General features: G+C 49.6%; 1 protein-coding gene across 8 annotated transcripts in view; it reads right to left on the bottom strand.

The window, feature by feature from the left end:
• CAMKK1 (calcium/calmodulin dependent protein kinase kinase 1) overlaps positions 1 to 17,184 on the bottom strand; it is a 94,725-nt gene that overhangs the window by 40,683 nt on the left and 36,858 nt on the right. For 7 of the 8 annotated variants that reach the window (XM_077787489.1, XM_031506468.2, XM_077787486.1 and 4 more), the window contains 3 exons: positions 14,617 to 15,126; positions 6,255 to 6,302; positions 4,621 to 4,674 (listed from right to left, as the gene is read on the bottom strand). In XM_077787489.1, coding sequence (XP_077643615.1) covers positions 4,621 to 4,674; positions 6,255 to 6,302; positions 14,617 to 15,057 — 543 coding nt within the window. In that variant the 5' untranslated portion in view covers positions 15,058 to 15,126. Of the gene's footprint in view, positions 1 to 4,620; positions 4,675 to 6,254; positions 6,303 to 14,616; positions 15,127 to 16,398; positions 16,541 to 17,184 lie in introns of those variants that run through there. The other variant, XM_077787488.1, reaches the window with a different exon arrangement.

Below are 17,184 nucleotides of genomic sequence, written 5' to 3'. Positions count from 1 at the left end.
TCTTCTCAGGAAAAGAGGGAGCCTGGAGATTTCCTCCACACATCCTCCTCCCGACTGTTCCCGCGTGGACACGGGTCTTGACATTTCCCTTTGAGAAACAGCAGGAACTGTGTGCTTTTCTCTGGTGTATGTTTATTATCTAAGTTTACTGCTCTCTTCCTATCAACCCTACAGCTGGAAGCCACAGGGATGCTGCCTAAGGGAAAGGAGATCCCAGGTTTATGGAGAGGAGGAATGCCTGTGACAGCAGCCGGACCACAAGCTGTGGGTAATGACAAGGGCAAAAAGGCCATTAGTTTTGGGAGGGAAGGGTGACAAAATGATTGAGCCAAGTGAACTTATCACCTTATCACCAAGGGAAGCATCACCTGTCCTTGGTGATGCTCTCACAGTGCTCAGAATATCATTTTGTTTGCTAAGGGAGAGACTTGAACTGCAAGGGCAGAAGCCTGTGCACAGTCCCTACCTACAGCTCCCAGGAGAGTGGGATGCTGCTCAAAAATCCCTACTAACCACCTAAATCCTCTGTGGGAATGCTGAACACACCAGAGAGTGTTTCCAGCCCTTCCTCACCTGTCCTGCCTAACAACAACATCCCTCAGACAAAGCAGCTGAGAGGGAAGCTCTGCTGGCAAAGAGGAGTGTTTTTACCTGAAAGAAAATCCTAAACCAGACAGATACAGCTGCCATAGCCTTAAAATCCTGCTCCTGTGTTTGTCACCCTTTTTCCCACCAGCAGAATTCCACCACCGGGCTGTGCCACCACAGCAGGGATGCTGTCCTGGAGCTCTGTCCCCAGCTGCCTCCCGAGGATCCTGCTGCTACCCCGGGTGACCCAGCCCCTCAAAGCCTCAGCTGAACAGCACAGGGTGTCAGACTAAGCCAGAGATCAGCTCCCTGCTGCCCACTGCTCTGAGTGCAGCTGGCAGGGGTTCAGCAGCTGTTACTGAGCCAGAGGATGGGAAATGCAGGAGCTCTGCCTCCCCTCTCCTCCTGGATGGCAACCAAAGCAGTTCTCCGGGGGCTGGAAAGTTCAAGGCTTGCTGCTGGCCACCTTCTCAGCAGCAGCCCTTTGTTCAGCCACTCCTTTCATAAACCTGGAAGGAATTTCTCCCCATCACTGAAACTTGGAAGGAAAGAGCCCTCAGTGCAAAGATTGTTAGGTACAAACAGAGGCAGAGAGCACAATCACACAAATCTTGTTTCTTAGGAAACAAGATTAAAAAAGAAGGATGAAAAAAAGAAAAATCCACTCACAATATAAATGCTGTTGCCTTATTCCAGCAGTAGCATAACAAATGCCCATCATAACCACTTTCCTTTGCAAGCTGATTTAGAGATTGAAAATAGGAGGAAGACATGACCTGAGGCTTCAAAGAATCAAATTCCATCAGCACAATGATTCCAATCTAGATCTCTGCTTGGACACATTTGCCTTTGCTTTTTATTTGCTACTTTTTCAGAGAACTTGGCCTTTGATTTTTCCCTTAGTCATCATCAAAGCATCTCCTTCAAACTGAGACACTGAAATCTTTCCAGTGTAAAGGGCTCTTTGGCAGAGCCCCACAGAAGCTGCTGTAACAGCTTCCTGTGCCCCGGCAGCAGCAGGGTTCTGTGCTCTGGCAGCCTGCTCTGCTTTCCAGTGGGGTCTGCTCCTTGGAGGCAGCACTGGCTCACATACCTGTGCAGAAATTCCAGTTTCCATGGTCTAACACATTCCCTGCATCCAGTGATGTGAGCCAGGACACTTCACAGCCCTCCAGGCACTGTGGTGCACACAGCAACCAAGGGCAAAGCTCTTAGAAGCACTCCCTCATCTTTAATGGAAGGTAAAAAGCCCACTAAGTAAACACAACCCATCTACATTTTTTTCCCAAATGAGGCGGTTGAATTTTTTTCTTGAGAGTTTTTCCTAATTCTAGGCCAGATCCAAAACTCATTAAAGCAGCAGCAATCTTTCCTTTGGCTTTGACAGGAGCTATATGCAGTCCTTGCTCCCTAGAAACTCTGCGTTTTTGAAGGGACCTAGCAGAGAGTCCCACACCTCAGCAAAAATCAGAAGCCACAATGAATTATAGCCCTAAATATTCTTTTTTCTTATTTCTTTACAATTTTGGTCCTTGTTATTGCAGTACAGTAGCTTAAAGACAGTAAAGAAGGCAGCAACACCCTGGCCTCATGCTGAACCACAGCAAATGAAAATCAGTTATAGAAGCAGAATATCATAGAATGATTTGGGTTGGAAGAGACTTTAAAGATCATCAGTTCCATCTCCCTGCATGGGCAAGGACACCTTCCACTAAACCAGAGTGCTCCAAGCCCATCCAACCTGGCCTTGCTCACTAAAGGCCAACCAAGAGCTGATTTCCTCCAGTTACTTCTTACTGCTTTTCACCACTGAGACAAAAAACACCATCCAGAGCTAAATCTGGGGGAAAACACCCAGAAAAGGCCCTTCCCAACTATTAGAATCCCAATTGCTTCTATTAACTGCTGGCAGGAGTCATTAGGTACCCCCGGGGTGCACTGCTGAGGGATATGACAGGGATGGGAAGCACAAGCAGGGCAGGATGGAAGCTGTCTCAGCTCTGGGAGAGCTCCAGGGTCAGGCACACTGTACAATCTACTGTTTCTCTGAAGATTTGGAAAGTCTGCCAGCTCCTGAGCTGCCTGAATGTTTAGGAAAGGCAGAGGTGTCTCCACCATGGCTTGCCCTCCAGAAAACAAGCAGAGGTGGCTGGGAGGATGAGGTGCCAGACATGTGGCTGCACTGGGGAAGGGGACAGCTCCCCCTGCCCTGCCAAGAGGACAACAAGGGACATGGACAGAGTTCAGAGAGGCCCATCCCTCCACACACCTGCCAGGATCAGCTTCTCAGCCCAGGATCCAGCTCAACCCCAAAAGGAGGATGGGGTGAGGCAAAGAGCACATCCCTGCCGGGCTGGCACTAAGGGGGTCTTTGTGCCCTGCCTCAGGTGAGGCTCAGACTGCCCCCAGGCACAGTGCCCCTCCCGGGCTGCAGCACCTTTAAGTGTTTGCTTAGATTAGAAACCAAGATTAAGTGGGGATTAACTAACACACAGCAGGCTAACCTGCACACAGGCTTTCACTTTTGGCTTTGATTCGACCAGCTAAATCTACATCCATGGGGTTAATCTGCATCCAAAAGAGGGGCAGGAATGCAGCAGGCAATGCCACCCTAAACCCAGCTCTCCCCTGCTGAGCTGTAACAGATGCCCTGCCCACCTCTGGGCATTTCCTGAACAAAAAGGCAGTGCCAAAAATGTAAGGATTACAATTTTCAAAGGAAAAATATTTTCAGCTGGAAATAAACATGATTTATGGATGTGATGCATTTCCACTCTGTGCTACTGGTGCTGGCGTGCCTGTGCTGGTGGGACAGATGGATGAGGGAAGCCAGGCCTGGCACCATCACTCTCTGAAGAACAAGCCATCCTGCTGCAGGGCATGGCAGGGAGGATTTGGAGGGCAGCACAGAAAAGGAGCCACTGGAAAAAGCTCTGGTGCAGCTGTGAATCAGCTTGGAAAGGGTGGGAGATGGAAAGAATTGTGGCTCCTTTCCTTGGCCAGCTCCAGGGCACCTTGTCCAGATTTTTGTCTCATCTCTTCCATCCTTCATTTCAAGACATTCCTGCTGCAGTTCCAGACCAGCTGGGAGCACAGAAAGGCTAAGGAACACCCACAGGCACACAGTTCCCACCTGACCATTTCAACCTGGTGTGTCACTTGTAATAAAGAGTCAGGGAGGAAAAACTGCCTGGGGAGCAGTGGGGAATGAGCATGCTTTATGTTCCACAACACATTCTTATCCCCCTTTGTCCCAAGGGCAGCAGGGACAAGCAGCAGCACACAAGACTGCCTGGCTGCTCTGATGGGCTCATTTTCATCCACATGCAGGAGCAACAGCAGGGCACTCTCACCAAATGCAGTGTGGAGCAGCAGGGCTGTGTTGGGTTGAGGTTCAACAGCCCTGCAACCACGCAGCCCTGCTCAGCAGATTCCTGCCCTGCTGGAAGCTCTTTCCAGAAGCCTCCAGGCACAGCCACACATAGCAAGGAAGTTTTCCTTGCTTCAAGCTCCTGCTCTCAGCCTGAACAAAACAAGCCACAGGGCAAGCCCAGGGACATGAGCACATCTGCAGGCAGATTTCACAGGAATTCCAGCTGGGATGCATGGGATTCAGCTCCTTCTGAAAGGGGAGGCCCAGAGCAGGAGCCTTCAGCATAAGCAGCCTTTTGGAATATGAAACTCTCTAACTCTGAGATGCTCACTGCTAAGAATTTTCCTGAGCAACGCCCCCATTTCCTTACAAAACACTCCTGCTCCTTCCAGGCCAGGCTTCCAATGCACAGCAGGTGCTGAATGCCACCACCCACGTGCCTCTAATTTCAGGTGACCTGCTTCATAGCTAGGAGCTGCCAAGGCAGATCAGCAACATGCTTCTGCAGCCTGCCTGTTACATAAAGCACCCAGAGGAGCCTCAGCTCCTGCCAGCCACCCAAACCACAAGGGCACCTGCTGGAAGTAGCCAGGTAGAGGGCAGCCAGCTGCCAGGGGGCACAGCAGCAGCCAGGAGGAGCAGAGCAGAGGCACACTTACATAGTACTTGTCATCGTCCTCGTTGTAGGCCAGTTTCACCACGCCGTAGGAGCCCTGAAAATAAACAGGAATTGTACAGTCAGTTCAGCAGCTTCACCTCATCCTCTTGCTGCTCGAGGCTGGTGGATCACAGCTGGGAAAAAAAACCAACCCCCAACTCCCCAGAGCATGCTGAGCCTGGAGCAGTCTGCAGGTGGTGTGACCCTACAACAAAGCTGTAAGTTTTGGCAGCTCTGTTGGAGCCACTGGAGGATTATCCATGTCTGGAGGAGTTGAGTACTAGCCCACCACCTCCTGCCCTGAGCCAAAGCCACCATGTCTGTCTGAACTCAGATGGGTGGGGAGCAGAGAGAAAAATTTTCAATCAGATTTCTTTTTGGTGCAAATTTGGAAATTCTGCATGAACAACTTTCCTGTTCCACCAACCACTTGCTGCCCAGGCAGATGCAGACCTGGACTGCTGCTGTACCCACAGCTCCAGGGACAGCCTGAAACCAAGCTCCAAACTGCTGTTTTTTCAAAGTCCCAATAAATTCTCATTTTATGCAAGTAAGACATGATCAGGTATTATCCCTGACACATGCCTGTTGAATAAATGAGTTGGATGAACACCAGAGCCTTTAAAATATTTCTCGTGACTTCACTGAGAGCTGAAATAACATTCTGGAGACTAAAGAGCCATCTGGCTGATCCAAAAGCACAGCAGGCCCTCTACCAACCTCACAGTGCCCACCTGCTTGCTGTGACCCACAGGGAAGGGAGGAGGCAGGGAGAAATCCACCTGAGAGAACGTTTCACACTCTCCTTAAATCATACAAAAGTCATAAGTGGGTCTGAAGCTGTGTGTGAGTTTGGGATGGCACCTGCTGGGTGGTACCTGCAGCCTTACTCCCCCCTGCCAGCAGCCACATGCACAGCCCATGGCACAGATGGTGGGGGTGCCATCCCACAGCCTGGGCCTCTCATTTTGGAGGCATTTGGGCTCATTAAACTTCTGATGGTCTCTGCAGCTCAGGGTGCAGCCTCCGCTGGCTGCAGTGTTCCAGCTGCAGAGGCAGACAGCTTCCAGACAGCACCACTGCTTGTTGAGCCATCTGCAGTGGTGGCAGAGGGCCAGATGTGCAGGTGTCTGAGCTGCTCACCAGCCCAGACCTCTAAAAAACTTTACAAAAATCTCTTTTGAATCATTCTGCACCTTTAAACATGCACTAGAATTAAACAGACATTTCACGTGACATAAAAAGTTTAACTAGTCCTGATGGGGACCAAACACCTACCCTGATCATCTTTTTGGGTTATTTTTTCCTTGTTGTGTGTATTAATGTATCAAAAGCTCTTAGTGTTACATTTGGCAAGCAAACAGCCCTGAAAGAGAGCCAGCTTAACCACCTTCTGAAGGAGGAAAAATAAATCTAGATTTCAAAGGAAGTAACTCCACTGTGACCTTGAACAAAACTTGCTCAAACTTATATGGAAAAAACTCTCAAAAACAATAAAAAAAACAAAACCCACAAACCAAACACAGCTTGCAAGGAGCCTTGGCCAGTGATGTCCCTTGGGTTGGCACAATCTTTCCAGCCCTATTCACACGTGTGACACAGGCTGGTGTGACCAACATGAGCCCCAGTACTTACCTTGCCTATTTCACTCTGCAGCTTGTACTGGTTTAATTGCACACAGTCCTGCAGATCAAAGGGAGAACATAATTAGAGTATTGGTAAAGGAAATGACTGAGTTTGAATCAGGTTCAAATAGCAGCAGAGTGCTAAATTATTAAAGACTTAATCTCACTTAAACTGGTGTATGTTACACTGTAAGCAGTGCTTTTTTTACTTTTTTTTTTTGACAGTCCAAAACAACAAAAAAATATGGGCTGAATTCTGATTATGCTGGTGTAAAACCACCCCAATCCCTCAACCTTGCCCTGGGTGCAGCCCAGCAGCCCCTGGCCTGTTTACATTAACCCTCCCTACTGGACTGTGCTCAGCACCAGGCAGGAAAATCCCTGTCCCAGCTTTCCTGGGCTTTCACAGCCTGGCAGCCCCAGCATCCCCCCAGGGTCACAGCAGGAGCCTGTGCCCTTCCCAACAGCAGCCTGGTAAGCACAGGGCCACTCTGGCTGGGATCCTGCCCTGCTCCTCCAGGAGAGCACACAGAGCCAAGCTCCTCTGCTGTGCAACACAAACTGGGGATTCCCTTCAGCTGACACGTATTTGCTAAAAAAAAATCACCCCAGAGAAGGTCTGATCTCTGCTGGTGAGGAACCCAGCCCTGAAACCCCACAGGGTGGGGATGTGGTGATGGGGTGCTGAGCTCCTCCACAGAGTGGCAAAGGGGGAAAACAAGGTGGAAGAGAAGATCCATGCAGGCACCTGGTGTTAAAGCCACCCTTCCTCTGGAGCTGCACACCTTGCTGCAGAACCAAGCTCCAGCAGAGCTCAGAGCTCCTGCTGGCATCTCTGCAGCGCTGGCACCAGGCAGAGTGGGCTGCATGGAGTTTGCCTTGGTCCTCCCTGACCACAGCACTGAGCTGCACTGCAGGGCAGGGAGGAGCCCCCAGCTTTGTGGGGTGAGGAAAAGGAGGAGTTTCCAGCCCCAGGACACAGTGTGGGCTGAGCATTAGATGGGATACACTTCCCAAGCCAGCATTATCAACATTTCTCCCCAAGACTGCCAAGCACTAAAGCAGGCTGGAAATTCACAGCCAGCCTCTGCACTTCTTTGGGAGCAAAGCTGCTATAAAACATGCAGACAGGTAGATTAGCCTTCCCATAAACCTCTAAATAGCCCTGCCATCTACAGAAGCAGCACCACGACATAAAAGCAGTGCCAGATGCCTTCTGTCCATTTGGAAGAACAGGGGTGGGAGAGTCCCTGCCCCAGGCAGCATTTCCACCAACAGCAACACTCCTCTGCCTCTCAGGGCCCAGCACAGGTGTGGGAGATGATAATTTGGACTCTTCTCCATCACCAACCAGAAAACATTCCTAATGCTCCTAACTCAAGAGGTCATCACAATAAAAGGAATGGGGGACTGATGACTCTTAAAGCCTACAAGCCATGGCTTGTCAGGAATATAAGGAATGGTTGAAATCTTGATCTTATTGCCAGGGAAGGAAGTTTTTTCCACCTCCCTGACAGGGAAGAGCAGCCAACTGTGAGTAATGGGGCCATAGAAGTGTATTAACTCTGCTGCTAGCAAAGCACATATCTTTCCAAAGGTAAAACCCCAATCCATCAGAACTAGGAGGTAAAAACCAAGGTAAAACCCAATCCATCAGAACTAGGAGCACCAAGGGATGAGAAAGCATGACCCAGCAAAAGCCAAGATGCAAGGCATGAGGGGCCTGTAAGGATGTCCTTCCCCAAAGGAGGGGTCAGCATGCAGGAACCCAGGGTCTGGACACGAGGAGGACAAATTCCCCTGCAAACCCTGTGCCAGCAGATTCACTTCCCAGTGTGAGGCTGTGCTTTGAATCGTGGTGACTTTCACAGATTCAGCAGGAACACTTTTCTCATGATGTCTCCTGTCCTGGTTTCTCTGTCCTCAGCTTTGTACCCCTCACCTGGTCCTGTGCAAACTGCAGTGCTGCAGAGGGTGAAACACCCACTGGAGCAGCTGGAAGAGGCAGGAAACGTGACCATTCCTTCAAGAAAGCCTCCAACCACCTCAAATCTCCTGCTCTTCAAACCAGGTCTTGCTAGGAGGCTTCCTCCGTGAGCAGGGATGACTTGCAGGAGTAGATAAAGCCTTTCACACACAGCCATCAACTCTTTGCTGTGCACTCAAAATCTTCTTTTAAGCCAAGGTGGCATCTCTACAGCACGAAAAGCTGCTTCTTCTTGCTCACAGACTGCCAAGGAAGCCATGGTGGCATTTTTTCCCTCCTTCCAGAAGGAACAGAGCCCTTTGTATGGGATGCAATCCATCCATCCATCCAGGCAAACCTCCACACAAAGCAGGAGGAGGGACTGTGCCTTATCCCTGTGTCCAAGCCACCAATTCCTTTGACTCTGTCCTTCCACCACCCCTCTTACCTCTGGCCAGAAATCACCATTCTTATCCCCCACCAGACTGATCACCTGAAACATCTCCCTGGTGCTTCACTGCTGCTAGATGGAGCTTGTGACACCACAACCCCCATTTTTGGGGACAGTTTTTTGAAAGGGGTGGATAAACACTGGGAGGGAACACCCAGAAAGTTCCAAGGGAAAGGCAATGAGCAGATGTGCAGCAGAGCCTCCCAGAGCTCACTGTCACTGTCACCACCTGGCCCACAGCCCCCTGCTCTCCACTCAGGTAATTCCTGCTGGGAAGCAGCAGCACTTCAGCTCCTGCAGTGCTTCCAGCACTTGAGCTGGACACAGCAGAAATCAAACCACATTATAGGTGCTCTCTGTGTCTTTTCTTCTTGCTGAAAAGACCATAATTCAGTGCTGAAGCAACTCCTGCCACATGTTGCTGCAGGCTGGAAGGGTTGTTCTGTTATTTGCTTCTCCCACAGGAAATGGGATAATTGTCCTATTCCTTTATCAGAGAAAAACACCTATCTCTGGGCCAAGTGTTTCTTTAAGATAACATTGTACAATTCTCCTGATTTCACCACCCTGATGTGTTTGAAACTGCTGATAAATACAAATAGAGCTGAACCTTAATGAGATCCTTAAATGAAAAGCTGTAACCAAATTAGAGTGAGCCAGTCCAAGTGTGCAATTATTTGTTTCACCCTAAAAAACAAGATGCCCTCTGTGTTAACAAGTCCAAGGTATTAGTCAAGAGAGGAAGGGAGAGGGAAATCAATGCTACAGAAGACAAAAATTGGTCAAAAATCATAAAGCACAGTGCAGCCCAGGCCCAGTGCCAGAAATCCACTGTGGCCACCACTGGGTGACAGGAATCCTGAGAAACTGAGAATTGAGCCTTTGCTGCCCCAGGGGAGATGCATGGATGGGAAAGGAGAACCAGAGCTGATTTCCAAAATCAGACCTTTCTGAAAACAGACTGCCTACATATATATAATGGACAATACATATATAATGGAGAATTTCGCCCCTTAAACAAAGCCAAATTCCCCAACCTGAAAATAATTTTCAGCAATTCAGAGATACACCTTAAAGAGAAGCATGGAAGAAAAATGAGGAAACACTGGTTTAAACTCATCCTGCCTAGAAGGGGAAGTGAAGGCAGTTCTGAAAACAGACAAAAATAAAAACAAAAGCCAGAAAATGGGTATTGAGGGCAGAATTTGTTCAGGGATAGAGAAGGATAGACAGGAAGCCCAGACCTCATGGTGGTAAAAAAAATAAACAGATTGTGAAACAACATCCAAAAAGAAGTGCAAAAAAGAAAGCCCAGCCCTGCTGCACCGCCCTGGCCACGGCTGGGCAGAGAGCTCAGCACTGGGGCTCACCCACCTGAGAGCCCAGAGCTGATGCAGGAGCCTGGGACTCGTGGGACCAAGGCAGACCCTGCCAGCCCCCCTCCAGCTGCAGCTCTGGGCTTTCTCCTCCTCTCACACCTTACCCTCAGGCAAGTTGGAAATGCAACTTTAAATAAAGGTTAATTCATCCAAGGAAAAGAAATTAGCAATGTGAGAGAGCCTTCTTTGAAGAAATGTTTTCCAAGTATCTATAATCTTTTCAAGAGCTCTGTTTGAACATCACAGTAAGGCCTCTAGAAGAAATTCATCCGGGGAACTTGTAGGGCTGGAAGGGGAAGCTCTCAGCCCATGCTGAGCAGGAGCTCAGCTCCTGCCTCTGTCCTGGCCCCACCTGAGTTTACCTTTGTGCACAGCAAGGAAACCACTTTATGAAGAAAACCAGGCAGGTGCCAGGCCTTGGAGGAGTGTGACACCTGGGTCGGCCAAGCACCAAGGCACTGCCTCAGATCTGGACACCAGCTGCTTCAAACCAGCTGGCCAAACAAGCAGGGAGCTGTGATAAAGATGAGAAAGAACAAGGAAAGAAAGGACAAAGAAGTGATTTATTTTCCATGCCTCTGGAGTAAGCCATGGACAATCCAGCATAGGAAAATTCCCTTTGTCAGCTCGTTCTCCTGCCTGCATCTGCAGGCCAGGAGCATCTCCAGGGAGGGAGCAGGCACTGGCCTGACTCATCCTCTCCACTCCTGCTGGAGCACACACAGCTGCAGCTGATTTCCATGACTGCAGGGACACCTGGAACAGTCTCCTACTGATCCTAGAGGGTGGAGAGAATGTAGACACCAGGGCAGGGGGGTCTGGGGTTCAGGGGGAAGGAGGGAACAGGTGAAAGGGAAAGGAAATTCAACTGGAAGAGACTGGAGAAGAGATTGTATAAAGCAATTAACTGTGCTGGCAGGTCTGGGGAGAAAACCTGAAAAAAAAAAGACATATTTTATTCTTTTCCTAGCCACTCTTCAAGTAAGATTTTCTTGGCTAACTAAAAAGTTGCTTTAAAACAGCAGAATTAAAAAAAAAAAACAAAAACAAAACCCCAAAACAAAAACAAACGCAAACCAAACCCACCAGCACTGCACTTTCAAATGCCTCATTCCAACACACAGCACCTCTCTCCTTTCACAGATCCAAGACCTGCTGTTATAGGTGGGACAAACTCTGTCAGTCAACACATGGACAAGATTTCAGAGAGTATTTCCCTGGTACATTCAAACAACAGGGCATCATCTGGGCAGCAGAGCAGAAGCTGCTTTTAGCAGTCTCCGGAAAATCCTCTCTTCTTGCCTTGCAGCCAGCACAGAGCAGGAGCCAGGAATGTCACATCAACAGAGGCAAAGTGGGTCTAAACTCTGGGGCTTGTGCCTCAGTTCTGCAGCTTGATGTACCCTTATTAGCTTCAGCTTAATCACTTCTGTGCCACAGCTAAGGGCAAAGCCATTCCCTTGTCACAGCAAAGCACTGATAGGCAGCAAGGCAGCAGAAATGCCATCAGGTACTCCTGCCAGGGAAGGCAGCACTGAGAGAACCTTCCATGCATAATCTAAGAAAAGAGGGGAACAAACAGGGAGCTTTTAAAATTACAGATCAATTTCTGATAGAGAAATGACAGAACACAGTAACACTGTTGGGAGAGCAGAACATGTTACTTCTCTTGCAGGGCTAAACTGCAGACCCAGACTTGTCAGCAGTGGCTGCAGGACACCAGCAGCTGCCAACTCTTTGTCCAAGGGCAGTTGGCCAGCTGGTGTCTCTGGGAATAGCCTTTGTGCAAGACAACAAGCCCCAGCCCTGCTGCAGCCCTGCCAGCCCAGGAGCTACACCTGCCTAGTAACAAATCCAAGAGCTGTGCTCAGAAGGCAGCTGTCTGTGGAATGGTCCCAGTGACTGGACAGCCCCAATCCACTGCTGCTGCCACTTGATAAATCCTCCCTCAGCTTCAGCTCTTGTACCTCTTGATCCCTGAACAGAAGTTTTCCTCCCAGCTTGTGAACAAATATTAAACCAGCATTAAAAAGCTCAGTAGTATCTCTCTAAGAGAACACAATGTTCTTCCACAATTCATCAGAGAAAGCAGAGCATTCAGCTCTGCTGTATCCCCACACTCTGTCTCTGCACAGCACATCTCTCCAGATCAGTCCAGGATACAGCACCAGCGACAGACAGGCACTGAGCTGCCATCCTGCTGGAGAGGGAAGCAGACTCAGATGAGATGGCTATCAGCACAACAGGAAATTGTGACATGCAGCTGTGCCACCCATCCCTGCCCCTGACAGACAGTGCCTGCACATGGCTGCTGATAAAGCCTGAGTGCTCCTGAACTTCAGCTCCAGCTCTGCACAGACCCTGACCTGGGCAGTGGCCACGAGCTGGAGCAATGGATGTTCTGCTACTGAAAGGCACTGACTGAGGATGCCAGAAACCCAAAGCAAGGGGAAAGAACCAACTCCCAGATGGCTTTAAGCAGGTGAGAGGCACAGACTGGAATACAAATGTGCAGCTTGCCTAGAATAAGGAGCCATTTGCAGGCAGGTCAGGGCAATGCCTGCTGACCTGGATGTTGTCACTGACCCACCAGTCCTGCTGCTCACTGGGGGTCTGCATATCAGAGTGACCACCAGCAGCACCATGACTGTATTTCTCATTATGGGCTGACTTCATCCAAAACAGGACCAAAAGCCTCAACATGGAGAGCCTGGTAACTTTTAGAATCCATGACAGAGGACAGAAGATCTGCTCTCTGGTTCTGTCAGAGCTCCCTGCTGTCTCTCTCACATGCACAGCCTCAGACTGGCAGTGCCTCTCACAGCCACCAACACAACAACCCTTAACAGCCACCTGGCAGAAGCAGTGGTGACCCTGGGCACTGGAGCAGGGCTGTGTGCAGGTTGCACACTCTCCTGGCTGTCACACACTGCTCACCATCCAGTGCCCAGCCTCAAATTTTACCCTGTATCCAAACATGTATTTTCCTAATCCTTCTGTTCCTTATGGGGTACAGATGCTATCCCTATAAGGTGGGAAGGAGCAGCACAGCTCCTGAGAGTACGTGAGGGCAAGCACCCACCCCAGAATGTTCCCAGCTGGCCCAGGTTCCCTTCCCACTCTTCCCACAGCCATTCCCCATTAATATGAGTGATGGTTTCCAATAGGCACAGCTCTGTTACACAGCAGAGCTCTCTCAGTGATATCCAAGTGATCACGAAAAAGGCAGCACTGTGTGAAGAGCTGCTGCAGGAGCAGGGACACCAGGGCTCCACATCTGCATTCCAAACACTGCCCACCCCACCCCCAGGCAGTAACCCTTGCTCCCCAGGATGCAGATGCTGTGGAAGAGGATGGAGTACTTTGAATTGGCTTGCAGATGGGAATGTGCCAGTCACACTTGACTGCAGTTATGTTGAAAGATTTCAGAAAAGCCTCACTCCTGGCACAGTCACAGCACTGCAGGATGGGAGAGCTGGCACTCAAGTCACGTCCTGCTTCCAAGAACTGGCTGCTTTCCCTCCCTGCCTCCCTTATTAAAGCATATGGCTGCTGTCAAAGAAGCTGCAGCCTCTGCAGTGCACCTTCTGCATGTATCCTCTTATCAGCAGGGGATGCACCACCCGCCCCACAGCTGATGTGGCTTGCACAACTCCCCAGAGGACAACTGATTTGGTGTGCACCACCATCCTCTCAGGGGCAAACACCCACTTCTCAAAAGGGAAACACCAAGCCACACAGATGTTTCGCTCCAGGTTCCTTGGACCCACACTGGCAGAAGTCTAAACTCCAGTGGTTTGGTCCCTGTGTTGCCACAGGCATCTAGGTCATGACACTGGGCAGTGTGGTGTGAACATCCCTCTGCTCCCCACCACAGCACTGGGAATTGCAGCCATCACCCACTTCCATCAAGACACTCAACCACTGACAGCATTGTCACAGCTCCTCCAGGGCAGGTCTGGGACCAGGAGAGCAGCTGCAGAACAGCCACAGCCACCCAGACACCCCTCTGAAGGAGAGTAGGGTCACAGCTTTCCCTTACCACTGCTGTTACAAATGCTTTAAAGAGAAAAGAAAACCTGACAGGAGCCAGGCATTTAAGCTCTTTATAAAATTAAATCATGCCTTCAATTATGGCAAAACACAATAGTAGATACTTAATCTCCAGAAGTTTAAATCCATAAAATACCATCAGCAAAGCTGCTGTGACTGGTGAACTCCCCAAGGGCACCTACAGCAGGGACACAAAAGCAAAGTCATTTGGCCACAGCCCTTTCTCTGAACACCCTGAAAGGCTTCCTGCATGCCACCATGACACAGGGTCATGGTCCCTTAGCAAGACTATCCCAGGCAGGTGAGGGCTAAAGGAGCCAAATGTCAGGGCCAGGGCTGCACCCAGCAGAGCTCTCCAGTTCCAAGCTATACCACCCCTGGTTCCAGGGATTTTTCTCCCCCCCACACTTTGAAATAATAGTGCTTTCAGATCTACTACTCCAGAAGACTGAAGGCTCCCATTAGCACCTGAGAAAGACTTACCTTACCTCAACACCTCAGCTGTAGGGGAGAACATGCCTACCTCAGAGTCTGATATGGAGACCCGATTGGACTCTATTGTTGGTCTCCTGATTATACGTGGGGATGGCCCTGTGGAATAAGGACCACAACCTGGAGTGTTGCTAGAAGCCAAATAACCTCCCGATGATCTTTCCTGAAGGGACAACTTCCTACTTGATAGACCAGGTCTGGTTAGAGGTCTCTTGGGAACATGCCTCAAGTGAGCATCTTCTGACTGTTGGGAAGGCAGAAATTCATTGATTCCCACATCACTGCTGACTCCATTTCTTTGGATGTCCTTTATGTTATCAGAAAAGACTGTGTCATTTTCTTCAGGGTTGTCTTCACCATTTTGGTCCTTTCTGTCTGGGACAACAGACACATCTATGGCTGCCACCCTCTCCACCAGTTCAGTCTGTGTGTCCATGCCTCCATCCACGACATTTGCTGGAGAGTCCCCCATGGCTGTGTCCAGCTTGTTTGCTCTCAGATGAGCAAAGTGATGTTAGTGCTCAATGGCTCCATGAAATACCTGAGAGGAATCACAAACAGAGGTAAACCAAATAGAAATGTTCATTCAGCACAAACATAAGCAGTCATTTCTGCCTTCTTCCAGCATGCAAGAAAGCGAAGGCAAAATACTGGCTGGCTGTAAACAAGGTACAAACACTCAGATTAAAAGGCAAATCCAGGCATTGAGCTAGACAAGAAAGAGATAAAAATGAGATTTTATCTGATGTGTAACAAGTGACACAGCTAAAAAGCATTTCTCCTTCTGTAGCCAGACCTACAGCCAACCAGAGCTTACAATACTGGGAGAAGCATCCCAACAGTTGAGGGCCAAGGGTCGAATTTTTGACCTCTTCAATTCTTATTTATAGGATACAAGAGCTTCTGGCATGTATTGAAACCCAACAGGCACAACAGCAACTCCACAGCCATTTAGGGCTCCCCAGTAGTCTCTCTGCTGCCCTGTAGGGCCTTAGAGAGTGTCACAGAACGGCCAAGCCTGGTGACTTCCACACTGCCATGTGCAACATGGTCAGCAAAAGCAGAATTTAACAACAAATCCAGTTCCAGGGTCACCATTAATCTTGCTGCCCACTGTATATAAAGGCTATAGTGATTTGCAAATCAAGAATACTTAATAATTAAAGTGTGGTGAGAACCAGCTTTTCCTCAGGAAAAGACCTACAGAACACAAAAGTGCAATACAAAGCTAAAACTGCTGCATAAAATTGCTGTTTCCTGGATGCTAATTGCAGTCCCAATTTAAAACAGATTTCAGTCTTCCCAGCACAGCACAGAGCAGGAAATGATCCTCTGCAGCACATGGCTGTCAACATTTAATCACCTCTGAAGATGCAACACTGCATCATTTCATCCCTGTGCCCAGCTTCTGAGGATAACAGAGGAGTACTTGACTTCACTCACAGCATCCTAGCCTGCATCCAGTAAATTCCAGAGTAGGCTTAACCCTGAAATATTGCAAGCTGTGGTTCTCTGTAATCAAAGCAGGTTGTGCATAAATCCCTGCAAGCCAGGTGACACTTGCAGCTACATTTAATTTACATGAGGATGGGCTGGGGGTGAGCGAGTCCAAAGAGCCCCATCCAGCACCAGCACTCAGAACCCTTGTCAGGGAGCTGGGCTCAAAGCTGCCCAGCAGTGCAGTGCTCAGTTAAACAAACTACAGTAAACTCTGCTGCACAGGGATGACGTCCTGAGTCCCCCCGGCAGCCAAGCTCAAGCAACCTTTTATATCAATGAGAAAACCAGATTAAAATCTTGACTGGAGGCTCACCGTAGGTCATGTGCCAATCACAGGGAGACAAGCTGGGCTCAGTGTCACAGAAAGGGAATATCCAAATCTAAGATGCTCCTCTCCACATCCCACTGTTCACCTCCTTTCCCCCCTCCTGTCTTTTCTGCAGGCTTGCCTGAAACTAATTGACAGAAGTGTCACTCACTCAAAACAGTAATGAAATGGTGAGATCAGCTTTAGAAGCTTCTATTAAAACTATATTTAAACACATCAATCCCGAAGCACAAATCCCCTTTGGAGCCAGGGTGCAGGCACTGGGGGAGGGGTTCAGTGGGGTTCAGTCCAGCACACACTGCACACAAACCCAGGGGGAAGCAGCACGAGCCTCCCCTCTGCCAGACCTCCCTGCTCTGCAAACCCCAAACCCAGGCTGCAAACCAGCAAGGCAGCAGTGACCCTGCAAAACCCATTTGTGGGAAGTCCACCGAGGATTTGCTGTCTGCAAAATGCCTTTGGGAAGTCTGGAGAGCTTCTGAGCTAAACAAGGAGCACCAGCTCAGGGCTACTGCAAGCCTGCAGTCAGCCCAGCTCTTCTGCAGAGGCTCTCCCTGCTCTGCAGAGCCTGGGAGCAGCACATTTCCCACTGACACACGTGGGAGATGCCTGCATGCTTGGCTCTGTGGGAAGGTGATCTCCTCAGCCCCAGGGAGGCACAGTCAGCCCCCAGCCCTGCCTGTGGATCAGGGCTTCCCAGGGCTGCTCTGCACCAGCCACATCCCTGCTGTCATTAGCCCCTGCCAGGGCTGGGCTGCAGCTCTCCTGGCA

Source organism: Lonchura striata, chromosome 20 (assembly GCF_046129695.1).
Source record: "Lonchura striata isolate bLonStr1 chromosome 20, bLonStr1.mat, whole genome shotgun sequence".
NCBI classification, from domain to species: Eukaryota; Metazoa; Chordata; class Aves; order Passeriformes; family Estrildidae; genus Lonchura; species Lonchura striata.
Note: the sequence above shows the minus strand (reverse complement) of the source record. Positions and strands in the feature narration are given on the sequence as shown.